At 40.3% G+C, this 24967-nt stretch overlaps 1 protein-coding gene and 1 long non-coding RNA gene across 3 annotated transcripts; one reads left to right on the top strand and one right to left on the bottom strand.

Annotated features, from left to right (window-relative positions):
* Nucleotides 1–46: 46 nt before the first annotated feature.
* Nucleotides 47–8771, bottom strand: LOC147916129 (uncharacterized). 2 transcript variants are annotated; one of them, XR_015553420.1, is made up of 4 exons: nt 8685–8771; nt 7688–7998; nt 1753–5097; nt 47–645 (listed from the first exon to the last, which is right to left on the bottom strand). It is a non-coding gene; the product is annotated as an uncharacterized LOC147916129 (long non-coding RNA). The 2 variants fall into 2 exon arrangements; XR_015553419.1 differs by having other exon boundaries at nt 1753–7998.
* Nucleotides 7796–21347, top strand: NUDT15 (nudix hydrolase 15). The gene is made up of 3 exons (XM_004433699.3): nt 7796–7978; nt 11461–11657; nt 17335–21347. Exons 1-3 carry the CDS (start codon nt 7821–7823, stop codon nt 17472–17474), a joined length of 495 nt encoding a protein of 164 aa, XP_004433756.2. The 5' UTR covers nt 7796–7820; the 3' UTR covers nt 17475–21347.
* The last annotated feature ends 3620 nt before the right edge of the window (nt 21348–24967 follow it).

Raw genomic sequence — 24967 nt, forward strand, 5'->3', positions numbered from 1 at the left:
ATCTAATATAATGTTATGTAACAAACCACACCAAATCTCAGTGGTGTAAAACCACAACTATTTTATTATGTTAAGTTTCGTGGATCAGGAATTTGGACAGGGCACAGCAAGGACAATTCATCTCAATTTAAAATGACTAGGGTGGCTCAAAAAACTGGAGATTACTAGGATAGCTTCAAACAGGCCATATATCTGGAGCAGGTCTGGCATCACAGGTGTGAGACCTATGTTGACTCAGTAATAAAAGGGCCCTGTGCTCAGAAGGTCTTCATGCCTGATTTAATTCTCTGTTGTCGCCATCTTGAAGTTCTGAACAATTTTGAACACGGGGCCCCACACTTCCATTTAGCACTGGGTCCCTCACATGATGTAGCCCATCCCTCGGTTCTGGTTGTCAGCTGGCTTCTGCAGTTCTTCTCTGTCTCGCGTCTGCTTGGGCTGAAATGTCAAAGATGGCTTCTTCACTCACATATTTGGTTGCCTGAGTTGGGATGGCTGGAAAAGCTGGGGATGGCCAAGCATCTCTCTCCCTCTAAGGGCCCTCTCTATGTGGCTAGCTTGGGCTTCCACACACCATGGCAGCTGAAGGGAAATCAGATTTTTCACATGGTGCCCAGCTTCCTACAGAGTGAGTAGTCTAAGAGCCTGGGGAGAAAAAAGCAAGGATTCTTAAGACCTAGCTGGGAAATCACAAAACATCATTTCTATTACATTCTATTGGCCTACAAAGTCACTAAGGCTAGTCCAGATTCAAAGAAGGGAAATTAAACTCCACTTCTCAATAGAGGGAGGAGCAAAGAATTTGGCTAATATTATCTTTAATATAGAACACGCTAATATCTGTCTAACACATTCATTTTGGGGAGACAAAATTAGCATTTGATATAGAAGGAATGCAAAGAGATAGACCAATGTAATATACAGTTCCTAACATTCAAAATAGGATTATGAAGTAGGGCAATATGCTTGCAAGTCAGACCTTTACGTCTTCCTGAAGAATATGAAGGACTGGGGCTAAACCATAAATTATAGATTTTAAAGAATGGAGGGTGGCAACCTTCCTCTTTCTGTCCCTTAGGGGCAGTTGTAAATAGAGAGGAAAGAGGTGAGTGAAATGTCCGTTTTTCTTCTCTGTGATCTTCAGCCTGGAGGAGGAAGCTTCATGAGATAAGTGAGGGCAATGTTGAAGGTCCAGGAGGATTCTTCGTCCCGCCCCACCCTTGTCACACTCCCCATTGGAGGCTCTGAGAGGAGGTTGCCTTGAAGAGTCCCCTGAACCAAAACACACTTGGTAACATGGTATGGTCAGGCAGAGGGGGGCTCTGAGCCACCCTTGATTTCTATGTGTTGACTCTTCAGATTTCTTGCCTGCCTGATCCCTGACCGCCATGTTGAGTTCACATGGATTCATGGAAATTGTCTTCCAATATGGAACAAGCCACACACATCCACCTCATACATCTGGACATCTTAAGTAAAAATAAGGAGGAAAAAGGTGACTAAGAGGCCAGTCATTTAAACAAAGACAGACTGAACATGATTTAAAGAAACTCATTAAATTATTAGACTGGACTGTTTTGAGTCAGACTAAACATTTAATGCATTCTGCACACCCATATCCTAACTAGTGACAAAGAATTTGTGTGGGGGTGGGGGAGGAAGGAAGGGAGGGAAGGAAGGGAAGAAAGTCATTGTTTTGGTATATCTGAGTTGTAGTGTGAGTTAAATTTGGGATTCGGCTACAATACATACCATACCACATAAAACCACAAGGTGGGTTCTTGAGTTATATACAGCTTCAAATATCAAACACAGGGACAGGCTGGGAGGAAAGAGGAAAAAGAAACCGAGTGAGTTCAAACCCGAAGTTTTGGTGTGAGATAAGAACCAAGCACATCCAACTGGCATGGGGCTGCCCAAGGCAGGGTGAGCAAAGGAATGGATTCAGCTATAATGGGCTCTCTCTTCTAAATCAGGCTCCTGAGAAGGAGTTATGAGTGAAGGAAAGAGGAATTGGACAGCATTACCTTAACTGTATCATTTCATCTTATAATCTAACTGTATTAGTTAGATAATTTTTAGGAAAATAAAGAGGAGCCTACTTCATAATTCATTCCTAGGAATATTCTCAGCCTTAGTGTAAATTGTGAAGTAAGATCAGATAACCTTCTGGTGAAAAGCTGACTCAATCATAATAAATAAATAAAAGAGGTATGGAAAATAAATTAAACCTGTCATTAAAATAAAGATGTATTGGGGCGGGCCCCGTGGCTTAGCGGTTAAGTGCACACGCTCCGCTACTGGCGGCCTGGGTTCGGATCCCAGGCGTGCACCGACGCACCGCTTGTCCGGCCATGCTGGACCGCGTCCCACATACAGCAACTAGAAGGCTGTGCAACTATGATGTACAACTATCTACTGGGGCTTTGGGGAAAAAAAAAAAGGAGGAGGACTGGCAACAGATGTTAGCTCAGAGCCGGTCTTCCTCAGCAAAAAGAGGAGGATTAGCAGGGATGTTAGCTCAGGGCTGATCTTCTTCATAAAAAAAATAAAATAAAGATGTATTGGAGCTGAACAAAATAGCCAGTTTGGGGGGAATTCCAACATCCTCCAGGCTGAGCGTGCAATATTTCTGTGTGGATGGGAGGGAGGAGAATGGTGGTCTCCTGGCAAAGTCCTGGGCAGAGGAGGGGCCCCTGTGCTTGGGCACTCTATCCTTCAGCTGGGAATCAATAAACTAGGAAGGAGATGTGGCAATGTGAAGCTCTTTCAGGTTCTGATGCTGCAATAACTACAGGTGTACCCTGTTCAACTAGTTGGGAACCCTACAGAAGAGAATTCTGACGTGAATTCTCTAGTTTGAGTAAGTGGGTTAATTTACATTCCTTTTGTAGGATTCATAAACATCGGCTTGGTGCCTTTTTCCTTTCACAATCATTTGTATTTCAAGTGATTTGTATTATCATGCCACCTTTTCACATACAGCATAAAGATTTGGGGAAAAATTGTTTCCTAGCTTGCTTAAATACATCGAAACTATTTTGTTACACTGACTCCAGGAGTTTTCCTTCAAGTATGCATTTATAGGGCACTTAAGTGTAAGGCACTGTTCTGAACACAGGGGACACCGAGATCAAAGACACCCTCCTTGACCTCCATGCTTCTCTGGGCCAATGCTCTTCTCTTTTTCCACCTTTATGAGAGCGTAGACCCAGGCCAATTCCAACTTTTCAAAGCAAGTTAAGACCAGGCTGTAACATATAATTAGAGTTTATTGAAGGCTTCAGGATAGTAAAATGGAATTACAATGCAATAAAGGAAAACTTTAAACTGGCTGGTAAATGTGACTCCTCCTGAATGTCATAGGCAGTCCTTACCCACCCACTCCTTTTGGTCCCCGACTTCCTACCACATTTTAGAAGCAGCTTACTCTGCTTAACAGGAATGCCCATGACCAAGAACAGCATCCCCCAGAGCTCAGGCTCCCCGAATCCTCCTAGGACCAGTGAGAAGAGGAACCTGCCTCCCCCTAGCTCCAGCCTAAGGCTACTTTCCCAGGAAATATCATAATCTACAGAGAAACAACTCCACCCACAAGGATGACCTTCTGACACTGCTAAGCAGAGCAGTTTAGCTCTGCATGGTATTGCACCTCTCCACTGCTGAATTGCATCTTGACTTTTCCTTTCTGCAAAGTCCACATTGCGTTTTTTTTTGGCTTTTTTTAAGTCAGATTTATTGAGGTTTTAAACACATATTGTAAAATTCACCCATTTTAGTGTACACTTCCATGAGTTTTCACAAACACAGTCATGTTACCACCACCACAATCAAGAGGTAGAGTAGTTTCTTCACCCAAAAAATCCCTCCTGTCCTGTCATAGTCAACCCCCTCACACACTCAGCCCCAGGCAAACACTGACCTGTTTTCTGTATCTATAGTTTTGCCTGTTCCAGAATGTCATTTAAATGGAATCATTCAGCAGGTAGCCTTTCTCTCACTTGGCATAATGCAAGTGAGATTCATCTATGTTGTTGAGTATATTAAAAGTTTGTCCCTTTATTATTGCTAAGTAGTTTTCCACTGTATGAATGTACTACAGTTGATTTATCCATTCACCAGTTGAAGAACATTTGAGTCATTTTCATTTTTCATGATTATGAACACAGCCACTATAACATTTGCATACAGGTCTCTGAATGAACATAAGTTTCCACTTATCTTGGGCAAATATCTAAGAACAGGACTGCTAGGTTGTATGATAAGTGAATGCTTAACATTATACACAACAGTAAACTGTTTTTCAGAGTGGCTGTACCATTTTGCATTCCTACCAACAATGTATGAGAGTTCTAACTGGTCTATATTGTCACCAACACTTGGTGTTGCCAATTTTTGTGGGTTTTTAAAAAATTCGTATTCATTCTAATAGACATGAAATACCCCAGTGTGGCTTAAATTTTCATTTTCCTAATGACTCATGATGTTGAGCATCTTTTCATGTGCTTATCTGCCATCAATATCTCTTTTTGGCGAATTGCCTATTCAATTCTTTTTGCCCATTTATTTATTGAGTTGTTTGCTTTATTATTGGGCTTTGAGGATTCTTTACATAGTCTAGATCCAAGTCCTTTATCAGAAATGTGTTTTGCAAATATGTTCTCCCAAGTGTGTAGTTTGTCTTTTCATTTTCTTAAATAGTTTCTGTCTTAGCCAGTTTGGGCTGCTGTAACAAAATACCATAGACAGAGTGGCTTAAACAACAGGACATTTATTTTTCCCAGTTCTGGAAGCCAAAAGTCCAAGATCAAGGTGCCAGCAGATTCAGTTCCTGATGAGAGCCTCTTCCTGGCATGCAGATGGCCACCTTCTCACTTATGTCCTCACATGTTGGAGAGAGAGAGATCATGCTCTCTGGTTTCTTCTAATAAAGGCACTAATCCCATCATGAGGATCCCACCTTCATGACCTCATCTAAATTTAATTACCTCTCAAAGGCCCACCTTCAAATACACCGGGGGTTAGGGCTTCAACATGTAAATTTTGGAGGGGATACCATTCATTCCGGAGGGGATACCATTCATTCCATAGCAGTATCTGTCAAAGAGAGTAAGTTCTTAATTTTGATGAAGTCCAAATTATCAATTTTTCTTTTATGGACCATGCCTTTGGTGTCATATCTAAGAAATATATGCCCAACTCAAGATCACAAAGATTTTCTCTTATGTTTTCTTCTAGACAATTTACACATTTAATGTTTTTATTTAGGTCTACAATCCATTTTGAGTTATTATATACGGTGCTAGATATAGATCAAGCCTCTTTTATATATATATATTTGTATGCCAAATTGTTGCAGCACCATTTGTTTAAAAAGACTATCTCCTCTCCATTGAATTGCCTTTGTAAAATTTTCAAAAATTAATTAATCACAAATACATAGGTCTATTTCTGGTTTCTCTATCCTGTTTCATTGACCTATGTGTTTATGCTCTTAACAATATCACACTGTCTTGATTACTGTGGCTTTATCCTAAGCCTTGAAATCAAGTGGTAAGAATCCTCCAAATTTCTTCTTTTTAAAAATTGTTTTGATTATTCTAGTCCTTTGCATTTCCATATAAATTTTAGAATCAGTCTGTCAATTTCTACTGAAAAAAAATGCTTCTGGTATTTTGATTGGGATTTCATTAAATCTATATAAATCAATTTGAAAAGAACTGACATCTTAACAATACAGCATCTTCTGATCCATGATCATGGTATTCACCACCTTTTATTTAAATTTTCTTTAACTTCCCTCAGTAAAATTTAATAGTTTTCAGTGTACAAGTCTTGCACATCTTTTGCTAAATTTATCCCTAAGTATTTTATATTTTCCATTTTTCATGGTATTGTTTTAAAATTCAATTTCTGATTGTTCAATACTAGTATATAACTGACTTTGTATATTGACCTTGAATCCTATGAACTTGCTAAACTCACTTATTTGTTCTAATAGCTTTTTTGTGGATTCCTTAGGATTATCTGTGAATAAAGACGGCTACTTCTTCCTTTCCAATTTAACTATCTTTTACTGATTTTTCTTGATTTTATTGGTTGCATTAGATAGAACCTCCAGCAATTTTATGACTAAAAGTGCTGAGAGTGGATATCCTTGCTTCTCTCAAATTTTAGTCTTTCAGCATGGTATTAGTTTGCTAGGGCTGCCATAACAAAGTGCCACAGACTAGGTGGCTTAAACAATAGAAATCTATTTTCTCACAATGCTGGAGTCTAGAAGTCTAACATCAAGGTGTCAGCGGGTTGGTTTTTTTCTCAGGCCTCCCTTCTTGGCTTGCAGATGCCTGCCTTCTCCCCATGTCTTCACATGATCTTCCCTCTGTGTCTGTGTCCTAATCTCCTCTTCTTTAAGGACACCAGTCATATTGGATTAGGACCCACTCTAATGAACTCATTTTAAGTTAATTACTTCTCTGTAGACCCTATCTACAAAAACAGTCACATTCTGAGGTATTAGCGGTTAGGACTTTAACACACGGATTTTTTGAGGAGGGCGGGGGGGAAACAATTCAGCCCACAACAATCAAATATGATGTTGTTAGCTGTATGTCTTTGTAGATACCCTATATAAGGTTGTTAAAATTCTCTTTTATTTCTAGTTTGCTTAAACTTTTTTAAAAATCATGGATGAGTATTAAATTTTGTCAAATTTTTTCTGCACTTATTAAGATGATTACGTGTTTCCTTTTCCATCTGCCAATATGGTGAATTACACTGACTGATTTTTCAAATTTTAAGCCAACCTTGTATTTCTGGGAATAACTCAGTCATGATACATTACCCTTTTTATATGCTGCCAATTTTTATTTGGGAAAATATTATAGAATACCTTTGTGGTGCACAATACACTGAACGAGGTGTGTGTGTGGATGGAAGGAGAGACGCCATCAAAAAGCTTAATCAATCTTCACTTACTATAACATGCAGAATAAGCATATTATTTCAAAATACGTAGACAAATAGAAATAACAGTTCAAAGAATTAAATGTGACTGGAAGCAGCACTAGAGGGTAAGGTTGTTCCTGTTGCAGTTTTTGTACCACTTGACTTTTTAAACTACGTGAACATTACTTCGGTATAAGTAAAGCTTAATTTAATTTTTAAAAAAAAGTAAACCCTCCCCATCCAGAAGCTAGTATTTGTTTTTAGCTTGTTTAAATTACAACTCTTTGATTCACCTGGGTGTTTTTGTTGTTGCACAGTGTGCAAACAACTGAAAGTGTCTGTTTTTCCTCCCGAATAGGTAACTACCTCGCACCACAATTTATTGGTTAGTCCTTTTTTCCCATGATTTGTGAACACTGTGTTATCTATACTAGAATGTTTCTACACTATCTGTCCTTGCCCTGGTACCACACTGATTTGAGTTACAGTGAAAATGAGTTTACCATGGTGGAGAAGCTCATTCAAAAAGAACAGGCTGTGCAAAGGCACAGAGGTTTACGAAAGCAGGTGGCTGGTAAATACACAGTTGGGAGGAATCTGAGCGACAAATAATGAATGCCGAAAGCGCAACAGTAAATGGCATTAGTTAAACCAAACCCCATGACTCGCAGCCCTTCGGAGGAAACACGACGCCTCACACGCTGAAACTCTAGGAAAAGTAGAGACACCAAGCACGAACCTTACGCCGGGGTATGCCGATAGACTCCGCTTTGATTTCGGGCGCCCGCGCCGGCTCAGGGACAGATTGGTTGTGGCGCAGGGCGCGGGGCGAACGTCACTTCCGGCTGCGGCTCCCCGCGTCCTTCCGCGCCATGACAGCCAGCGCGGCGCCGCGGGGCCGGCGGCCCGGAGTTGGCGTAGGAGTCGTGGTGACTAGCTGCAGGCATCCTCGTTGTGTCCTCCTGGGCAAGAGGAAAGGGTCGTTTGGAGCCGGCAGCTTCCAACTTCCTGGGGGTCATTTGGAGTTCGGGTGAGCAGCCTCCTGGCGACCTACGAAAAGCGGAACATGAACGGAAAGGAGGAGCTCGCGACGTGCGTGCGTCCGTGCGTGCGCGCCGACGCTGCGTCGTTTCTCGCGCGTCGCTCTTCCTCCCTTGCGGCCCCTACGCCGCGAGGGGGCGCTGAGCAGTGTAAGGTTGGAAGCGGGTGCTCGGTCGTGAGGGCTCTGCGCCCGCTTGGCCGAGGCTGCGAGTTGGTTTCTGAGATGTTTTTTCCCTTAGTATTTACACATAAGAGATGGAAAGTGGGTGTTATAACCCTCGAGCAGTCCAGTTTTGTCAGTGAAGACGTTTGCACGGTTTGTCTGTGATTTAAACGTAGACACATATTTACTGTTTCCTGCCCGCGTAGGTTTAGTTGCACTCCACCCAAACAAATGGGCTAATGAAACTCTCTGGGCCTCAGTTTCCCCATCTTTAAAACGGGGAAGTAGGACGAAGTGCTCTTTAAGGTCCCTCTGTGCTTTGGCATTCTGTGATTTGATGATGTATCAGACCCACAAAGACAGCTGGGCCGTTGAGAGCCAGTTCTACACAAGGGTGAAGAAAGCCTGGGATTGTGCTAGAAGGTGGGTTCTGAACTAAGAATAAGAGTAAAGTCAACAGCGGATAAACAGCATCTAAAGCGTTCAGACCCAGCTCTTTTTTTCCGTTTAGTATAGAAAGTTTCAAACTTACAGCAAGGTAGAGAAAACAGTCAGTGAATCCACATGTACCCATTACTCAGCTTGTTCTTGTTTCATCTTCACTGCTCCTCCGCCCGCGACAGGCGCGCGCCTGCGCACACACCCCTTGTTTTTCTAGACTAGAAGGAAAACTCGGACGTCCTTTTATACCTCCCCTAGATAGTTCAGTATGTATCTGTAATAGGCTGTTTAAAAAACGTTAACCACAATACCATTTTCACATCTTAACGAAATAATTCTTTAATAGCATCTGATACCCAGTTTGCACCATTTTCCCCATTTGTCTTGAAAATGTCTTTTTACTGTTTTTGTACCAATCAGGACTCAAAGGAAGGGCACATATTGCATGTGGTTGATAAATTTTTTAAGTCTCTCAATCCAACAGTAACGCCTTCCCCTTTGTCCCATGCCATGTTGAAGAATATGAGTCATTTGAAGAATTTCTCACATTCTGACTTTGTTCTTCTAATCCACCTATTTCTTATAAAGTGGTAGTTAGAAGTAGAGCCTTGATCCTAGTGCCTTTTAATCAGACTTTGTCCTTTATAAGATATGGAATTCTTATGATCTTTTTAACACATGGAATTTTTTAAATGGTCTTCAGAATTTTAAAAAGCGTGAATAAGTTTATCATTTTTAGATGATTAAGATAAGCCACCTGTTAATAAATAATAAAATTTCTAGATTAGGAATCAAATTGCCCAGACAGGCACACGGTCTTACACTTTGTCAGTTGTTGGTGGGCATTAGCCAAATTTGGATCACAAACTAAGCACTAGTTAGAATGTATCATTACTAGAGCCATAGCTAGAGATAGGTATCTTAACAATAACATAAGAAAGGATGGAGTCTTGACTCAGATATCAAATGATAATAAATTGAACTTTAATGAGTATTTTTTTTTGTGAGGAAGATCAGCCCTGAGCTAACATCTGTTGCCAATCCTCTTTTTGCTGAGGAAGACTGGCGCTGGGCTGACATCCACGCCCATCTTCCTCTACTTTATATGGGACGCCACTACAGCATGGCTTGACAAGCGGTGCGTCGGTGCACGCCTGGCACCTGAACCTGCGAACCCCAGGCCACGGAAGCGGAGCGCGCGTACTTAACCGCTGCGCCACCGGGCTGGCCCCTTTAATGAACTTTTTACTAAGTGCTGGATATTATACCAAGCTCTTCACATGTATGCTTTTACTTGTGGGCTATGCTGAGTGGGCTAAATTTGATGGAAAACATACAAAATGGCTTGTATAATCTCCTTCCATTGTCTTCAATCATGATTTGTCTTTCCGTTTTCTGCTGCTCCATGACATTTCCTGCAAATTCTATCGTTTCCCTGTCGATTATAAAAATAAGTCACATTGTGGTCATTAGGGTCCACTTCCAAGCGTTTCCCTCTCCCCTGTAGTGGGGAAAGGAGGTGTGGGCCATTGTTTTGCTCTTTCTCCACCTCCCCCTCTTCTCACTGTTTCTGGTTTCCTTCCTTCTCCAGTGTGTTGGGGAAGGAGTGATAGGGCACACCTTTTCTATGACTAGTGCTGCTGTGATCCATCCGTTGGTGCCCTCTGGTTGTGGGGTTCACACATGTGCTCTCTTTCTCAGGGTATGTTTGTTGGTTGTTTGGAAGTCCTACAAGCTTTTCTACACTGCACGGTTCTCTGACAAAGGTGACTGACTTACTGTGACACTGACCCTCCTCCCCTAGCTCTTGCGTTTAGCTCACCATCCTACATTTTTTTTTCTTTGGGGTCCCCAGCAATCTCTTGTTTAATAACAACTGCCCAAAGGAAATTCACAGTGGAAATAAAGCTTTCACTGCTGCCATTTTTCCTTGCTCAACCATCGTGGCTGCTCTAGCCAGTCTCCTGCCTTCCAAATTCCCAATGTGGGAATAAGCGTCATCCTCTGTATTCACATGCATACCTAAACACCAAGAGAATGTTTCAGACTTACCCAAGAGCTCTTACCCTCCTACCACTTCTGCTCTGATGCATAGGGTAGGCCTGTGTGTTTCCGCAGCTCAGTATGTCTTTAGCAGGGGAGAAACACACCAGTATCTCCTTCGTGGAAGTCACACCTCATCTCTATGACTAATTCTCTTGGAGCACTACTTTCCTGGTTTGGGGGCAGAGTTGGCCCCTCATCAGGAGGAAGGGAAACTTTCCTACTAGGCTGAAAACTCACAACTTTCCTCCCTCCCAAAGATCTCCTGTCTTTCTTCTGTAGACTGGGTAGATGAGGGTCAAAAGTCTACTCTGGCTTTTCTTAAGCAAACCCGTGAGTTTAGATGGCATCTGTTTGCTCTTTTGCTGTACTCTTTAGAATTTAGAGGTGCTTATTGCCTATTGTCCTCAATTTGGGGGCTCAAACTAAAATTCTGAGACTACAGGAAAAGACATCATCCATTTCTTGATGCACTTACAACAACCCCAACTTGGAACTCAAACCTAGATTGAGTTGACTCCCAAGCCTGTGCTCTTAACTGATATACTTGCCTCCTGGTCACATACTGCTCCCAGGCGTGTGAACTAGTGCTGAATTGGCCAAATGTTCATTTTTTAATTCAACATGAAGTCCTTTTGGTCTTCAGATAACTGGACACAGGATAAACAGAGTGTCAAAGACAGAGTTGTTCATTTATTGTTTTAAAACATGAACCAATTATAGTTCTTTTTACTTTATACCAGAAATTTCTAGCCAAGAATTTCATGGCAAAAAAAAATTTACATAAATGGAATTGAATATAATGGTGTGTTTCTGTTTTCCAGTGAAAGCTGGGAAGAATGTGCTCAAAGGGAAACCTGGGAAGAAGCAGCTCTTCACCTGAAAAATGTCCGCTTTGCCTCGGTTGTGAATTCTTTCGTTGAGAAAGAGAATTACCATTATGTCACTATATTAATGAAAGGAGAGGTGGATGTGACTCATGATTCAGAACCAAAGAATGTAGAGCCTGAGAAAAACGAAAGTAAGAGAATTATATATAATAATGCATTCTTTGAGGAGAGCATATTGTCTGAAAGAGTATGACATTATGTCACCATATGAAGAGAATTCGAATCTCTTCCTATAGAAATGTAAATGTACTTAAATCCTGGCGACACAAGGACATAGCAGAGAGAGAACTGGCTCTGGAGCCAGACTACGTGGTTCACGTCCTGGTGCTTCCACTTAGAGGTCTGTAACCTTTAGCAAGTTAGTTAATAACGCTGGGCCTCTTTTCTCATCTGTGGTAATAGTAACTACCTCAGATGGGTTGTTGTAAGGATAAAATGAGTTAATACATATGAAGAACCCATTGAACACAGTAAGTACTCAGTGTAAATGTTAGTTTTATTGTTAGCATTTAGTTTTGTTTCAAACTGTGATTTTTAAGGAAAACGTTTACTGAGCCTTCCTCAGTTTCCTCACCTGTGTAAGAGAGGTAATAACTTCCTTTTATAGAGTGCTTAACCTGACTAAACAGTGATCTGTTACCTTCTGTGTTGAACTGAGTGCTCTGAAAGCTTTAATGACAGTAACTGATATTATTTGCTGCATGCTAAGCATTGTTCTAAGGGCTTTGCATGTATCATCTCTCTTCAAATTTCATAAAACTCCATGAGAAAAGGAACTAAAGAGAAAAATATCAAACTTATTGAATATATTATTTGCCATATGAAACCTTATCCAGGTAGTCTCATGGATTGGGCCTCCCATCTCGAAATTTAATTTCTCCTCTAATATGGAAGAATCTTTTCATTCAGCAAATACTTATTCAGTACAGTGTGTCAGACAGTGTTCTAGGCATTAAAGAAACAGGTGTATGGAACAAAGTCCCTGCCCTCCTAGACTTTACATTTTTGGGGGGAGAAAGGCAACAAATTAGCAGATATTTTACAATAGCAATGATAAGGAATAAGAAGAAAAGTAAAGCTGGGTAAGGATAGTGGTGCGTGGGTGCTGTGCTCAGGGAGGGCCTCTGACAAGGGGACTTACATGCAGAGGCCTGGAGGAAGTGATATTTCTAGAATGAATAAATCACATCTAAGGTGTTTACAGATTGATTTGATTGAATGAATAGAAGGGCATGTTTCACCTGGAGGCCTGTTGAGTCGTAGAAGATTTTTTATAAAATAGGTGACTACTTGGAATCATCTAAAATGAACTAGCAAAGCCAGAGCTGTTTTTACACACAACACTTCTGACACCAAATGTGTGGGTTTTTTCTCACACCAAATAATTCTCCACCTCTCCAGACATCAGTGGTGCCTTACAATTCAATTCAATTCTTCCAGAGTTAGCGTCAGATCCCAAAAGTTAGAAAGCTCGGTCCCGCAAGACTGCCTCCATTTCAAACACCAATCGTAAGTCCTGGCCTCCTGTACTTCTGACCGCCAGGCTATCAGGGGTTCCCACAACCCCCTCCTCAGGTTCGATAATTTGCTAGAATGGCCCATAGAACTCAGGAAAACACTTTGCTTATGTTACCAGTTTATTATAAAGGATACTCAGGAATAGCCAAATGGAAAAGATGCAGAAGGCAAGGTATGTGGAGCTGTCACGCCTTCTCCAAGCACCCCACCCTCCCAGCACCTCAGTGTGTTCAACTCTGAAGCTCTCTGAACCCAGTTGTGTAGGGTTTTTATGGAGGTTCCGTTACGTAGGAACCTGTAATTGATTAAATCATTGTCCATTGGTGATTTACTCAAACTACAGCCCCTCTCCCCTCCCCTAAGGTGGGGTGTGGGTGTGTGGGTCAGGGTGGGGCCTGAAAGTTCCAACCCTGTAATTGTGCCTTGATCTTTCTGGTGACCAGCCCCCTGAAGCTATCCTGAAGCTATCCTGAGGCTATCAATGGGCCCCCAGCAACCAGTCATCTCATTAACATAAACTCAGGTATGGTTAAAAGGGGCTTACTATGGATAACAAAAGATGCTCCTCTCATCTCTATCATTCAGGAAATTACAAAGGTTTTAGGAACTCTGTGCCAGGAAACAGAGATAAAGACCAAATATGTATTTCTTTTTTTTTTTTTCAATTCTATTTTTTTTTCTGCTGAGAAAGAGTCACCTTGAGCTAACATCTGTTGCCAATCTTCCTCTATTTTGTATGTGGGTCGCCATCACCGCATGGCTACCGACGAGTGGTGTAGGTCCGCGCCTGGGATCTGAATCCACAAACCCAGCAGCCAAAGCAGAGCACGCCGAACTTAACTGTTAGGCAGTGGGGCCAGCCCAAATATGTATTTCTTACATCACAATACCACACAAAGAGATACCCAAAAAGTATCCAAAGGCCTTCAGTTGGCCTAGGGTGCAACTAAAATTATTCATGCCTTAAGAAGTGGAAGGCAGGAGAGGTAGGTAAGAACTGTGCCAGGTTCATTGGGAGAGTTCTCTACAAGTCTCTCCTATCTCTCACATCCCTAATTATCCCAGAAAAAGTGAGGAATAGGAGAGAGGAGAGCTCCAGACAATAACTGGAAACAAAAATAATAGTCTTGACATTCTGAAGCTGGGGGGAGGAGCAGTTGATCACTTGGCTTTGTAATATTAAATTGAAGTTTAAATATGCATATTTCTATTTTAATACTTTTTGTAGGATTCAATTTATTTTTTTTCTTTACAAAGCAAAATATATTACATATAACTGAATTTTTAAAATTTAGTTTTGAGGTGTAGTTTATTCAGGCAATAAGCACAGATTGTTGTTATTTTAAAATAGAGCCCTAAACTTGAAAGGAGTGAACATTTTCTTATTTTTATCTTCTCTCTGGGCAAAAAAACCTGAGACAAGATGAGACAAACATGAGGAAATAGTTAAGTTTTTTGTACTTAGTATCCTTCACAAGAAGCACATAGAGAAAGCATTCATTTGTAGAGAAAGTGCTGAGGAGAAAACAGCAAAGTCACAGACTGTACCAAAGCCTTGATCTAACAGTCTCATTCACCGAGCCGGTTCTTTCTGTTTCTTCAGAACTCCTCCCGCCCTGTCTGGCCTCTGGAGGGATTTGAGTTGGTGAACCTGGTGCACTTCATGACGTCTCATCTTGCTCTTCTGAGCTGCAGGCCTGTATTTCTAGTTATCTTCCCCCTACTGTTCAGAAGGCACCTCAGATTCAGCTCCACAATTCAGCTTCAAATCATACTTACTGTCTTTCCTTTACTGAGCTTTGAATACGTAAGGAGCAGATATTTTGGCTCATTCATCTTTGAGTCTTCCATGCCTGACACTGTGCCTGGCTCATAATCAGTACTCAAAAGATGTTGGAGGAAGGAACCAGGGAATGAATATACAAGCAACCCTCTTGCTGTGAGGTTCTCAAATGTGGTATCTAAATCACCCTACTTTTTAATAACTTCTAAAAGATTATTCTTCTTCTTAATGAAGTTCTATATTAGAGTTTTTGTTACCATATTATTGTATGTATTGTTCTTTTCCTCCTAGAATATAGTCGTTTTGAGTAATTTTTACATACTTTGTGATTTTTTTTATTCACTTATATAACTTTTTTTGTTTGTCCACCTTCATTTTGTTGACCCTCCGACATACTAGTAATCTCAAATAAAGCAGTGTGATTTTACAAACCCCGAGGTTAAAGCCCCAAATCAGATTCGATCAGAAGCACTTATCTCTCTCTATCCCTTAGTAACAGTATAGCAGGAATTATTTTCACTTTTTTCCCAGTTGAGAGGCCTTGCTAGTAACCAGCTACAGCCTGGCCAAAGTGCAATGGCTCGGTGGGTCTTTGTTTTACTAACAATATTGAGATGCAGTCTCTGTCCCATGTTCATCAGGTCCTGGATCTGTATAGCCGGCTTCAGTTTACTAGTTACTACATCGTTCCTCCCACCATCTGATTATAATGATGAGGATCATCACGATGCTTCATATTCTAGGAGACAGGGGATAAACTCGACAGACAGCTCTTGAGATTCAGTTAATGCAGCATCTTGCAGCACACCGTTGGACGCTCTCTCTCGCTCGCTCTCTCTTGCTCTCTTTCTCTCTCTCTCTCTTAATGCCTGGCCACAGTTACTGATCAGCCCTTCCTGAACTTGTTCCAATTTCATGGATTCTTTGTCCTCTGCCTTCCCGGAGTGAAACTACACACTTGTATTTCATAGGCATAGAAACACTTATAATGGAAGAAACAGTACTTACACATAGGTATATACATGTGATCATAAAGAAACTTGTTTAGAACGTGGAGTATACATCTTAATATAATATTTATATATTCACCTGTCATGAGCATCCGTGCTTTTGTGTTATATACATTTAAATTGTCAAAGAAAATACCATTCCCTAGAACATTTTTATAGGATTTCATGTATTTTACAACTAATAGACACTGTCAAATCTTTCCTGTTTCAATGGATTTTTTTAAAAATCAGCTCCCTCCGTATTTGTCTTTCTATCTAAAATATATCACAGCACAGAGAATATTTTTTATTCTCTGCACAGCTTCCATAACTATTATGAGAGATGGAGGATAGCTTAGAAATTTTGTAATCTACCTAATTTTATAGGTGAGAAAACTGGTTTATTTTAATGTAGTGTAACCTGTAGTATATAAAGTTCTGTGCATTTTGTTTAGCCAAATATTTAAATGAAAATTGAATGGTACTGTAGGGGAGGAAGACAATTCCTCTACTCTCTAGGTCCTTCTGGCTGGTCTACGAATTAAATTGACATGAGACAGAATAACAGGAGAAAATCAAACAAAGCTTTATAACGTGTATATGTGGGAGAAATCCAGGAAAGCTGAGTCACTTACAGAATGGCCAAAGCCACCACCTTAAATACATCTTCAGCTAAAGACAAAGGAGGATGTTGGTGGTCAAGGTTTGGGACTTCAAAGGGGAGGAAGGCAATTTGCACAGGAATGGAAATTAAATGTTTGTTAAACAAGTTTGCTGGGCCTCCATAGACAATGGGACCTGAAAGAAATCTTTTGATCAAGATGGGCTTAGCAAGGACCCTCACAGTCAGAGTTATCTATGGTGATGGCCTCTCCAGGGGACAGGCCTTCTATCTTAAATTCTTTTAGGCAATTGGGGGAAGGTCAAAGTTTGGTTTCAGAGTCTTTTGTTCTTAAAAATAATCAAGCCAAAGAGAGACATTTTGGGGTGGCCAGTTCTGATCCCCCACAGTACTAAGTCTGGGTTTTACCACAATGTGGCCCTTGGAAACTTGGCTTCTTGTTCAGATAATACCATGTTTTAAATGATCACCATTCTCTTCTTAAGATCTTCATTCTATAATTTTTTTTTTAATTTATTTTTTTTTTTTCCACCAAAGCCCCAGTAGATAGTTGTAAGTCATAGCTGCACATCCTTCTAGTTGCTGTATGTGGGACGTGGCCTCAGCATGGCCAGAGAAGCAGTGCGTCGGTGCACGCCCGGATCCGAACCTGGGCCGCCAGCAGCGGAGCGCACGCACTTAACCGCTAAGCCACGGGGCCGGCCCAAGATCTTCATTCTAAACACAAATTATGTTTGTGTAGCCAAGCTAATGCATAGCATCACTATTGCACTTTATTAGTAGCAAATCATTTTTACACGTAATTAATTTTTTCTAAGCATAGGTTAACTTGCCAAAATAAACATCCTTTGTTTCCTTTCAGCTAAATAAATTGATTTGGTATTTTTCTTTTCTAGGTTGGGAGTGGGTTCCTTGGGAAGAATTTCCTCCCCTGGACCAGCTTTTCTGGGCACTGCGTTGTTTAAAGGAACAAGGCTATGATCCATTTAAAGAAGATTTGGATCACCTGGTAGGATACAAAGGAAGTCATCTCTAGGTGAACAAGAAGATTCCCTGAATTTTTTTAAAAAGACAAAATAAGGTCCGGTTAGAGAATGAAAAATATTTACATTTCAGAACAACTCCGTTTTATCTAAAAAGTTCTGTATGATTGTCAGTTTATTTGCAGTCTCTTAATGTACCCACCACCTTTTCAGCCAGTACTTGTGAAGAATTTTCAGGATTATGTAATGAATTGTATTTCAGACTCAGAAAATGTGATAAATAGTAGTATTGTGGTAATTCTGCTTTCCATATTTCTCTATGATATTGACTGTGCAGTTCATCATTATCAGCTTACATGGAGCAGAGTGCAAGAGAATCTACCCTAGTGTTTCTGTTCCAATAGAGATCCTAATTCAAATGCTACCACAGTTTGCCTGTTGCAGAATTTATCGTTTGTTGGTTTTCCTCTTCTGTTTTATTTAAAAGAGGAATTTTTTGGTAATATATTGTGACAGTCCTTGCAACTAGAGCGAACAGGACAGGTCATTAGGGTATATTTCCTAGGTTTCTGATTGAGAACCTAAACCAAGAGAAGTGAGACACACCATCCAGGGTCTGTATCCCATCATTAACAGGCCGTGTACTTGTGGATTTCTTACCTAATCTCTGTGAGATCCAGCTTCCTTACATGTAAAATAAGATTAGACTTGGGCAGTGGTTTTCAAAGTGTGGTCTGGTATTTTTCGGTATGGATTTTTGTTATTTGTAAATGAATTAATAAAATAATTCTTAAAATTTCTCAGTTTTAATTTCTAGAGTCAGAAATAGAAACAGAGGAGTTGCCCTGGCTAAAGATGTATACCAAGTCCAAAACTAGGTAAGAAGCCAAAATCCAAATACCAGTTTACTAACGGTGTGGAATAACGAGGAGGACAGTTGTTGTGTTGGAGGGGAACTCGCTACATAACGTGTATGTGACATGTACCTTAAAATGCAATCTGTCTTTACAGAGATATATAATTATGTAGTTGCGCATAATTAAGAATACTTTTTTTTAGTTATATTACTTTTATTTATTTTTTTATTGAGGTACAATTGACATGTCACACTATATTAGTTTCAGATGTACAATGTAATGATTTGACATTTGTATATATTGCAAAATGATCACGGTAAATCTAGTTAACGTCCTTCACTTTTACAAGTATTCACAAAAGAATACTTAATTTTGAGTTATGTTTTGTTAGTAGGAATAAAGTGTATCAAATCAGTAGAATTAGAAAAACTCAACTCACATAGTAAGAAGTTTCAATCAACAAGACACTGTGATGCAGAGAAAGAGGCTGTTTAGATAAGATGTTCTTGCAACACCAAGAGAGGTAAGCCAGGAGCACAGCCAGAAGAGGGAGTCGTGGTCTGGCTAGGCCTGCCCTGGGGGAGTAGCTGGGTGGACTTCGGGAGGCACTTGTACAGAGGAAAATGATGAATATTATGAGGAAGGGCTTGAATTGTCCACAAAACAGGGATGCATTAAGGCTACTAGTTTGAGAACTGCTGGGCACACACCTGCCTTTTGTTTCTCCCTCTTCTGTGGTTGCCACCAATGAAAATAAACCAAGTGCTCTCGACCACATGTTGCTTCACATTGCTGCATGTGTCTGTCTTATCAGCGTTGCTACATAGAAGGAATCCTGGGCTGGAAGAGTTTTCCTTTTCTTAATGGCTTTTGAATAGGCTGTGATTATAAGTACCTATGGCAGCCCACTGCCTTCATTATGCTCCCTGCCCACGTCACCATCAAAGAGTTGAATTCAAATGGAAGCGAAAGAATAGGTGGTCAAGAGGCTCACTAACAAAAGATGCCACAGTGGGCGAGGGCCAAAGTGAGGGAGTAAAGAGGTGGGGGATGGTGTGAGGAGTTTGGAACCAAGGAAATGGGACTGGGTCAGTAGGTCAGGATAGCGGAGTGTCGTGAGGTCCTGAGTGGTCACCCTCACGCCCCAGCTACTACTGTGCGTGGATTTGCTTCCATGGGCCATCCCAGGCGAAGTGTGTGGGAGTCTGGCTGACTGACCCAAAGGGCTAGAAGTGTGGCAGCCAGGACCATAGTTTAAGAACCAGTGGTTAGAAGCATGGTGGAAACACCGCTAGCTCAGTAGCTAATTCTCCCCCTTAAGAGCTTGTCTTTTGTGGCATCTATCAAAACAGGCAAGCAATGGAGCCAATAAGTATTTATTAAGCAACCTGCTGTGCTAAATTAGAAGCTTTTTGAGTACCCTTAATGTCTAGCATAGTACCTGGCATATTAGTAGGGCTCCATTAATATTTGAATCAATTTGAAAGATAAAATTATGGAAACAAGATGATAGCCAACTAAAGTGATAGCATGTTTTTAAAATTAGATGTATAGTATTTATGTAGTATCTCAGTGAATTATTACAAAATGAGCACGCCTATGTAACCACCTAGATCAAGAAAGAACATTTCACAGCACCCCAAAAGTGCCCCCTCCCAAAGGTAACCACTATGACCACCATCTCATCATAGATTAGTTTGTTTTTGAATTTGCTAAGTAGAAGAATCATGCGGTATGCATTTTTGTGACTGGCATCTTTCAGTCAACATTGTTTTTGAGATATTTATCATGTTGTGTAGCTGTGGTTCATCACTTTTCATTGTGTGTAGTAGTCCATTGTTTAAATATACCAAAGTTTGTCTAATCTAATGCTGATGGTCATTGGGTTGTTTCTAGTTTGGGGCTGTTAGAAATAAAGCTGCTGTGAGCACGTGCACATGCTTTTTCTTCGGTGCACGTGTGTACTTGTTTCTGTTGGATATACACCTAGGAGTGAAGAGCCTGAGTCACAGAGTATACATATCTTTGCTAAAGAAATGTTAATGTGCTTAATTTATAAGGTGCCTCTTCAGACCTTACTGGGGGTATTATATAACATATGATATATAAATCTATTAACTTTCTAGAGTATTAAAAAAAAGTCCAAATCCTGAAATACATTTATACCCAAGAGTTTTGGATGAGGGGTTATAGACCTGTATATGTAAATGCAAAGTGAGCATGTTCACAGCAATTTGATTGCTTTGAGGTACATGTGAAATTCCTATTTGTGTTTCCAATTCATTGCCCCATGAGTGCCCATAGAGAAATCTATCTATCCCTTAGTCCTGTTTTTCTGTATGGCTTTATTTGTTGTTATATTCTCCCTCTATGTTGATTTATAAGTGAAAACACCCCCTTAGAGGGAAGAGGTGCTAAGATTCTTGGATAGTGAATGGCAGTGACTGGGAAGGATCCTTAAAGGCTTTATGGCCCTGGTGCTCAAACTTGGATGTGAAGGCCTCACACAGATTCCCATTCAGCAGGTACGGAGCAGGTTCTCGAATCTGCCTTCTAACAGCCACCCTGTTGATTTTGATACTCATGGTTTGTGGCCACACTTGGAGAAATGCTGCTTTCAAGATAGTTTGAAGTATAACCAATATGGCATTGTGCTTTGCACAAGTCTAACATTCTTAATATGGGTGTGTTTTTCCTAGAAGCAACTGTAAGTTACTAAAGCACATAATTTTAAACTTTGGACATTTTGAATGGAATCCTATTATAATAAATTTGACCAAATATCAACATTACTGTTTATACTTCCTCAAAATGAAGCCCTATTGTTACACAATAGAGAGAGACACAGTACTCTCTTTGTGTACAGAAAGCCTACCCAGGTTAGGAAAAAAATGAGCAGAGGGAATTTTGAAAAAGCTCATTCTTACAGTACTAAATAGTGATGCCTAAAGATGTTTTCCTACCAAACCTGCAGCTGTGTTTTCAATGACAGAGAAATGAGTAATGTTGGGTCGTTGACTTGATGGATAATTTTGTTGTGAGAAAATAAAGGCACTTTGTGAACCATAATATTGGACACATTTTCTGTTTTTCTTTCAGATAGACTTTCTGTTCTCAGATTTGCTGCACACAATAGCATCAAAGACTGGTTAGGCACATTCATTTTAATAAGTGCACAATGTAAATGAGTCTCAGGCTTTTCCTTTCAGTACTCCAGGATCAAAGAACAAACCTTTCAGTGTGGGAAAAACAGCAATCCAAAAGCGTGCCATTTCTTGTTTTGGTTTAAAAATTTATTTAAACTTTGGATTACACTTCATGAGAGATCCATGTGTTTGACTGTAACTTTTTTTGTCATAATATCTTTAATCATAATATCTTTAACCCTCATATATGTACTTATTTGTCTTTGAATACCCTTCTGGTCCCTACCACAACTCTTGGGAGGAATTTTTTACCTTTTTTTGAGAAGCAAGGGTCTGGCAATAAGTATTGAATTTGGAACTCTGTTCCTTATATTTTATTTCTTTATACTTACCACTGTCTGGATTTGTCTTATTCATATGGTTATGTGCCTGCCCCTCTGCCTCATAAAGTCTAGGAAGACAAGCTCTCGCTATCTTATTCATTGCTGTATCCTCAACACCTAGAAGGTGCTCAAACATATAAGGAAGGAAAGGAAAAGAAAGGACAGCGGAGGAGAAGGAAGGGGAGGGGAGATAGCTATGGGGGCAGTAGACCACATCGGGAACAGCAAATATTCTTTCTCTGACTCCAGATCAGCCTAGGAAGCTTTTTCAACACAGCGGCCAGCACTCATCAATGGGAGATGAGTCGTAATTGAAACCTATTCCGTATGATCTCTGATGCTAGTATTCCTTGATTCTATATATCAGAGGGAAGGTAGCTGAGACATTTAAAAGGGAGGTTTCAGCAAAAGATTTAGGGGATAGTATGCCTTATTTAAGGAAAGAATATAAGTACCCACTCTGTGTCAACAAAATTCCTTTAAATGGCTGTAAATTCATTTGCTACAAAGAAAATTATTTTCCCATACAAACATTATAATTAGGGAGACATATCATGACCAAAAATTTGGTCTCATAAAAATTGCTGAAAAAACTGTTAAAATGAAGATACAACAAAAATACTTGTTAATTGAAACATTGATTAACCAAGTTTAGTAAAATGGTCTTAAGTGTATTATATATATTGGTTATACAAGGGACCTTAATATGCAAATATATATACCAAATTAAATCTAAAATAAAAGCAAATATCTCACTAGGATAAACATTCATTAAACATGTAGTTAATAGAGTTTATACAGGTTCTTGGGTAATGTTATGGGCTGAATTGTGGCTCCCTGCAATATTGTGATTTATAAGAAATATATATTTAGTCATTCAGATGACCAAAATATATTTCTCATATATATTTTGGTCCTTGTCCACAGCTCCTGGCTCACAGCTCCCAAAACCCTTGGAATCTCCTAATTTTGAGAGTGATAAAGGTGTCTTTTGATATGTTAATAAGGTGATTTTGGGGAAAGCACCTATGGATGGGGGCTGGTTGCCAATGGAGCTAACCATGTGATTAGAGGGTTGGAACTTTCAGTCCCATCCTCTGACCTCTGGGGAGGGGAGAGGGGTTGGAGGTTGAATCAGTCACCAATAACCAGTGATATAATCAATCCTGCCTATGTACTGAAGCCTCCCTGAAAACCCAAAAGGACGGGGTTTGGAGAGCTTCCGTACTGGTAAACAAGTGGAGATTTGGGGAGAGGGGCAAGCCTGGAGAGGGCATGGAAGCTCCACACGCTTTTCTCATACCTTGCCCTATGCATCTCTTAACATCTGGATGTTCCTGAGTTGTATCTTTTTCTAATAAATCGGTAATCTAGTGAGTAAATGGGTTTCCTGAGTTCTGTGAGCCATTCTAGCAAATTAATTGAAACCATGGAGGGGGTCGTGGGAAGCTCTGATTTATAGCCAGTCAGTCAGAAGTACAGGTAACAACCTGGACTTGTGATGGACATCCTGAGTTGGAGGGGGTCATTGGAAACTCCAATCTGTAGCTGTTCAGTCAGAAGCACAGGTAACAGCCTGGTCTTGTGATTGGTGTCTGATGTGGAGGGCGGTCTTGTGGGACCAAGCCCTTCACCTGTGGAATCTGATTCTCTCTCTGAGTGGATAGTGTCAGAATTGAGTTGAGTTCTTGGACACCCTGCTGGTATCTTGAGAACCACTTGTTGGGCGGAACTACCCTCCACATTTGAATTGGAACTTGTTTACCCCGTATGTTGAAACCCTAAACCCCCAGTACATCCGAGTGTGACTATATTTGGAGATAAGTCCTTTAAAGGGATGATTCAAGTTAAAATGAGGCCGTTAAGGTGAGCCCTAATCCAATCTACCTGGTGTCTTTACGAGAAGAGGAAATTTGGACACACAGAGACACACCAGGGCTGCAGGTGCAAAGAGAAAAGGTCACGTGAGGACACAGGGAGAAGGCAAGCCAAGGAGAGACTTGCCAAACCTCCTGACACCTTGATCTTGGACATCTGGCCTCCAGAACTGTGTCAAAACAAACTTCTGTTGTTTGAGCCATGAGTCTATTACTTTGTTATGGCAGCCCTAGCAAGCTAAACTAACAAGTGGCCTAACTCGCACAGCTTAAAGAACTGTAATAGAATCAATAAACATTTGCTATCATAGGTTCCCACATACTCTTTCCATGCCTGCCATCTTTGAATTGGAGCTTTGGCAGCATCAAAGCCATCTTTAGTCCAAACGTTCCATTCCTTGGCATTTTAAAACAGGGTGTGAGGGGATACTTTAATGTTGAAAACAAAAGAATTTTTTTTAACATTAAAATTTTCAAACATACCAGAAGTAGAAAATAGTACAATGAACTTCCATATACCTACACCTAGATTCAATAAGTGCCAAGATTTTACCTTATTTGCTTCAGCTGTCTCCTTTCTAGCCCCTTTCTTTTCCTTGGCTGTCTTATCTACTTTTTTTCTTAATTAGCCATCCAATATTTTATTATATTGACTGTGTAATACACACTATAGAATGACTGTAATTTATGTATATCAGCATGCCATTAAGTTCACATTGAGTAATACAAAGGTAAAGAAATTGAAGTGTGAGATACAATATTTATACTTCTAGAATTCCAAACTAGGATAAACATTTCGTGCCATGTATTATTCAAGATACCAATTTAAACATAATTTTGTTCCTGGGAAATTGCAAAAGTTGGAAGACAAATGTTTTTCTACAGGGATCATGTCTCATTTAAATAATCAAAAAGTTGGAAAAATTGAAGTCTCAGTTCACTGGAGGGATATAGATTACTAACAATTAAAAAATACAGCAGTATCTCAGGAAATACATTTTTTTTTTTTTTAACGTATATATGTGGAGCTTTTTGGTGTGTGTGTGATTAGCTGTGAGCTAACATCCGTTCCAATCCTCCTCTTTTTGCTGAGGAAGATTGGCCCTGGGCTAACATCTGTGCCCATCTTCCTCTACTTTATATGGGACGCCGCCACAGCATGGCCTGACAAGCGGTGCGTCGGTCTGCGCCCGGATCCAAACCTGCGAACCCCAGGCTGCCGAAGCAGAGCACGCAAACTTAACTGCTGTGCCACTGGGCCAGCCGCTATATGTGGATTTTTA

This window comes from Ceratotherium simum, chromosome 10 (genome assembly GCF_057802395.1).
Source record: "Ceratotherium simum simum isolate JZ-2026a chromosome 10, ASM5780239v1, whole genome shotgun sequence".
NCBI classification, from domain to species: domain Eukaryota; kingdom Metazoa; phylum Chordata; class Mammalia; order Perissodactyla; family Rhinocerotidae; genus Ceratotherium; species Ceratotherium simum.

What these genes read in the sequence shown, in the direction of transcription:
- NUDT15 (XM_004433699.3), top strand. Translation starts at nt 7,821, where the DNA reads ATGACAGCCAGCGCGGCGCCGCGGGGCCGGCGGCCCGGAGTTGGCGTA. An exon ending in GGGGGTCATTTGGAGTTCGG is followed by an intron (nt 7,979 to 11,460) that starts GTGAGCAGCCTC and finishes TCTGTTTTCCAG; the next exon opens with TGAAAGCTGGGAAGAATGTG. An exon ending in AGAGCCTGAGAAAAACGAAA is followed by an intron (nt 11,658 to 17,334) that starts GTAAGAGAATTA and finishes TTTCTTTTCTAG; the next exon opens with GTTGGGAGTGGGTTCCTTGG.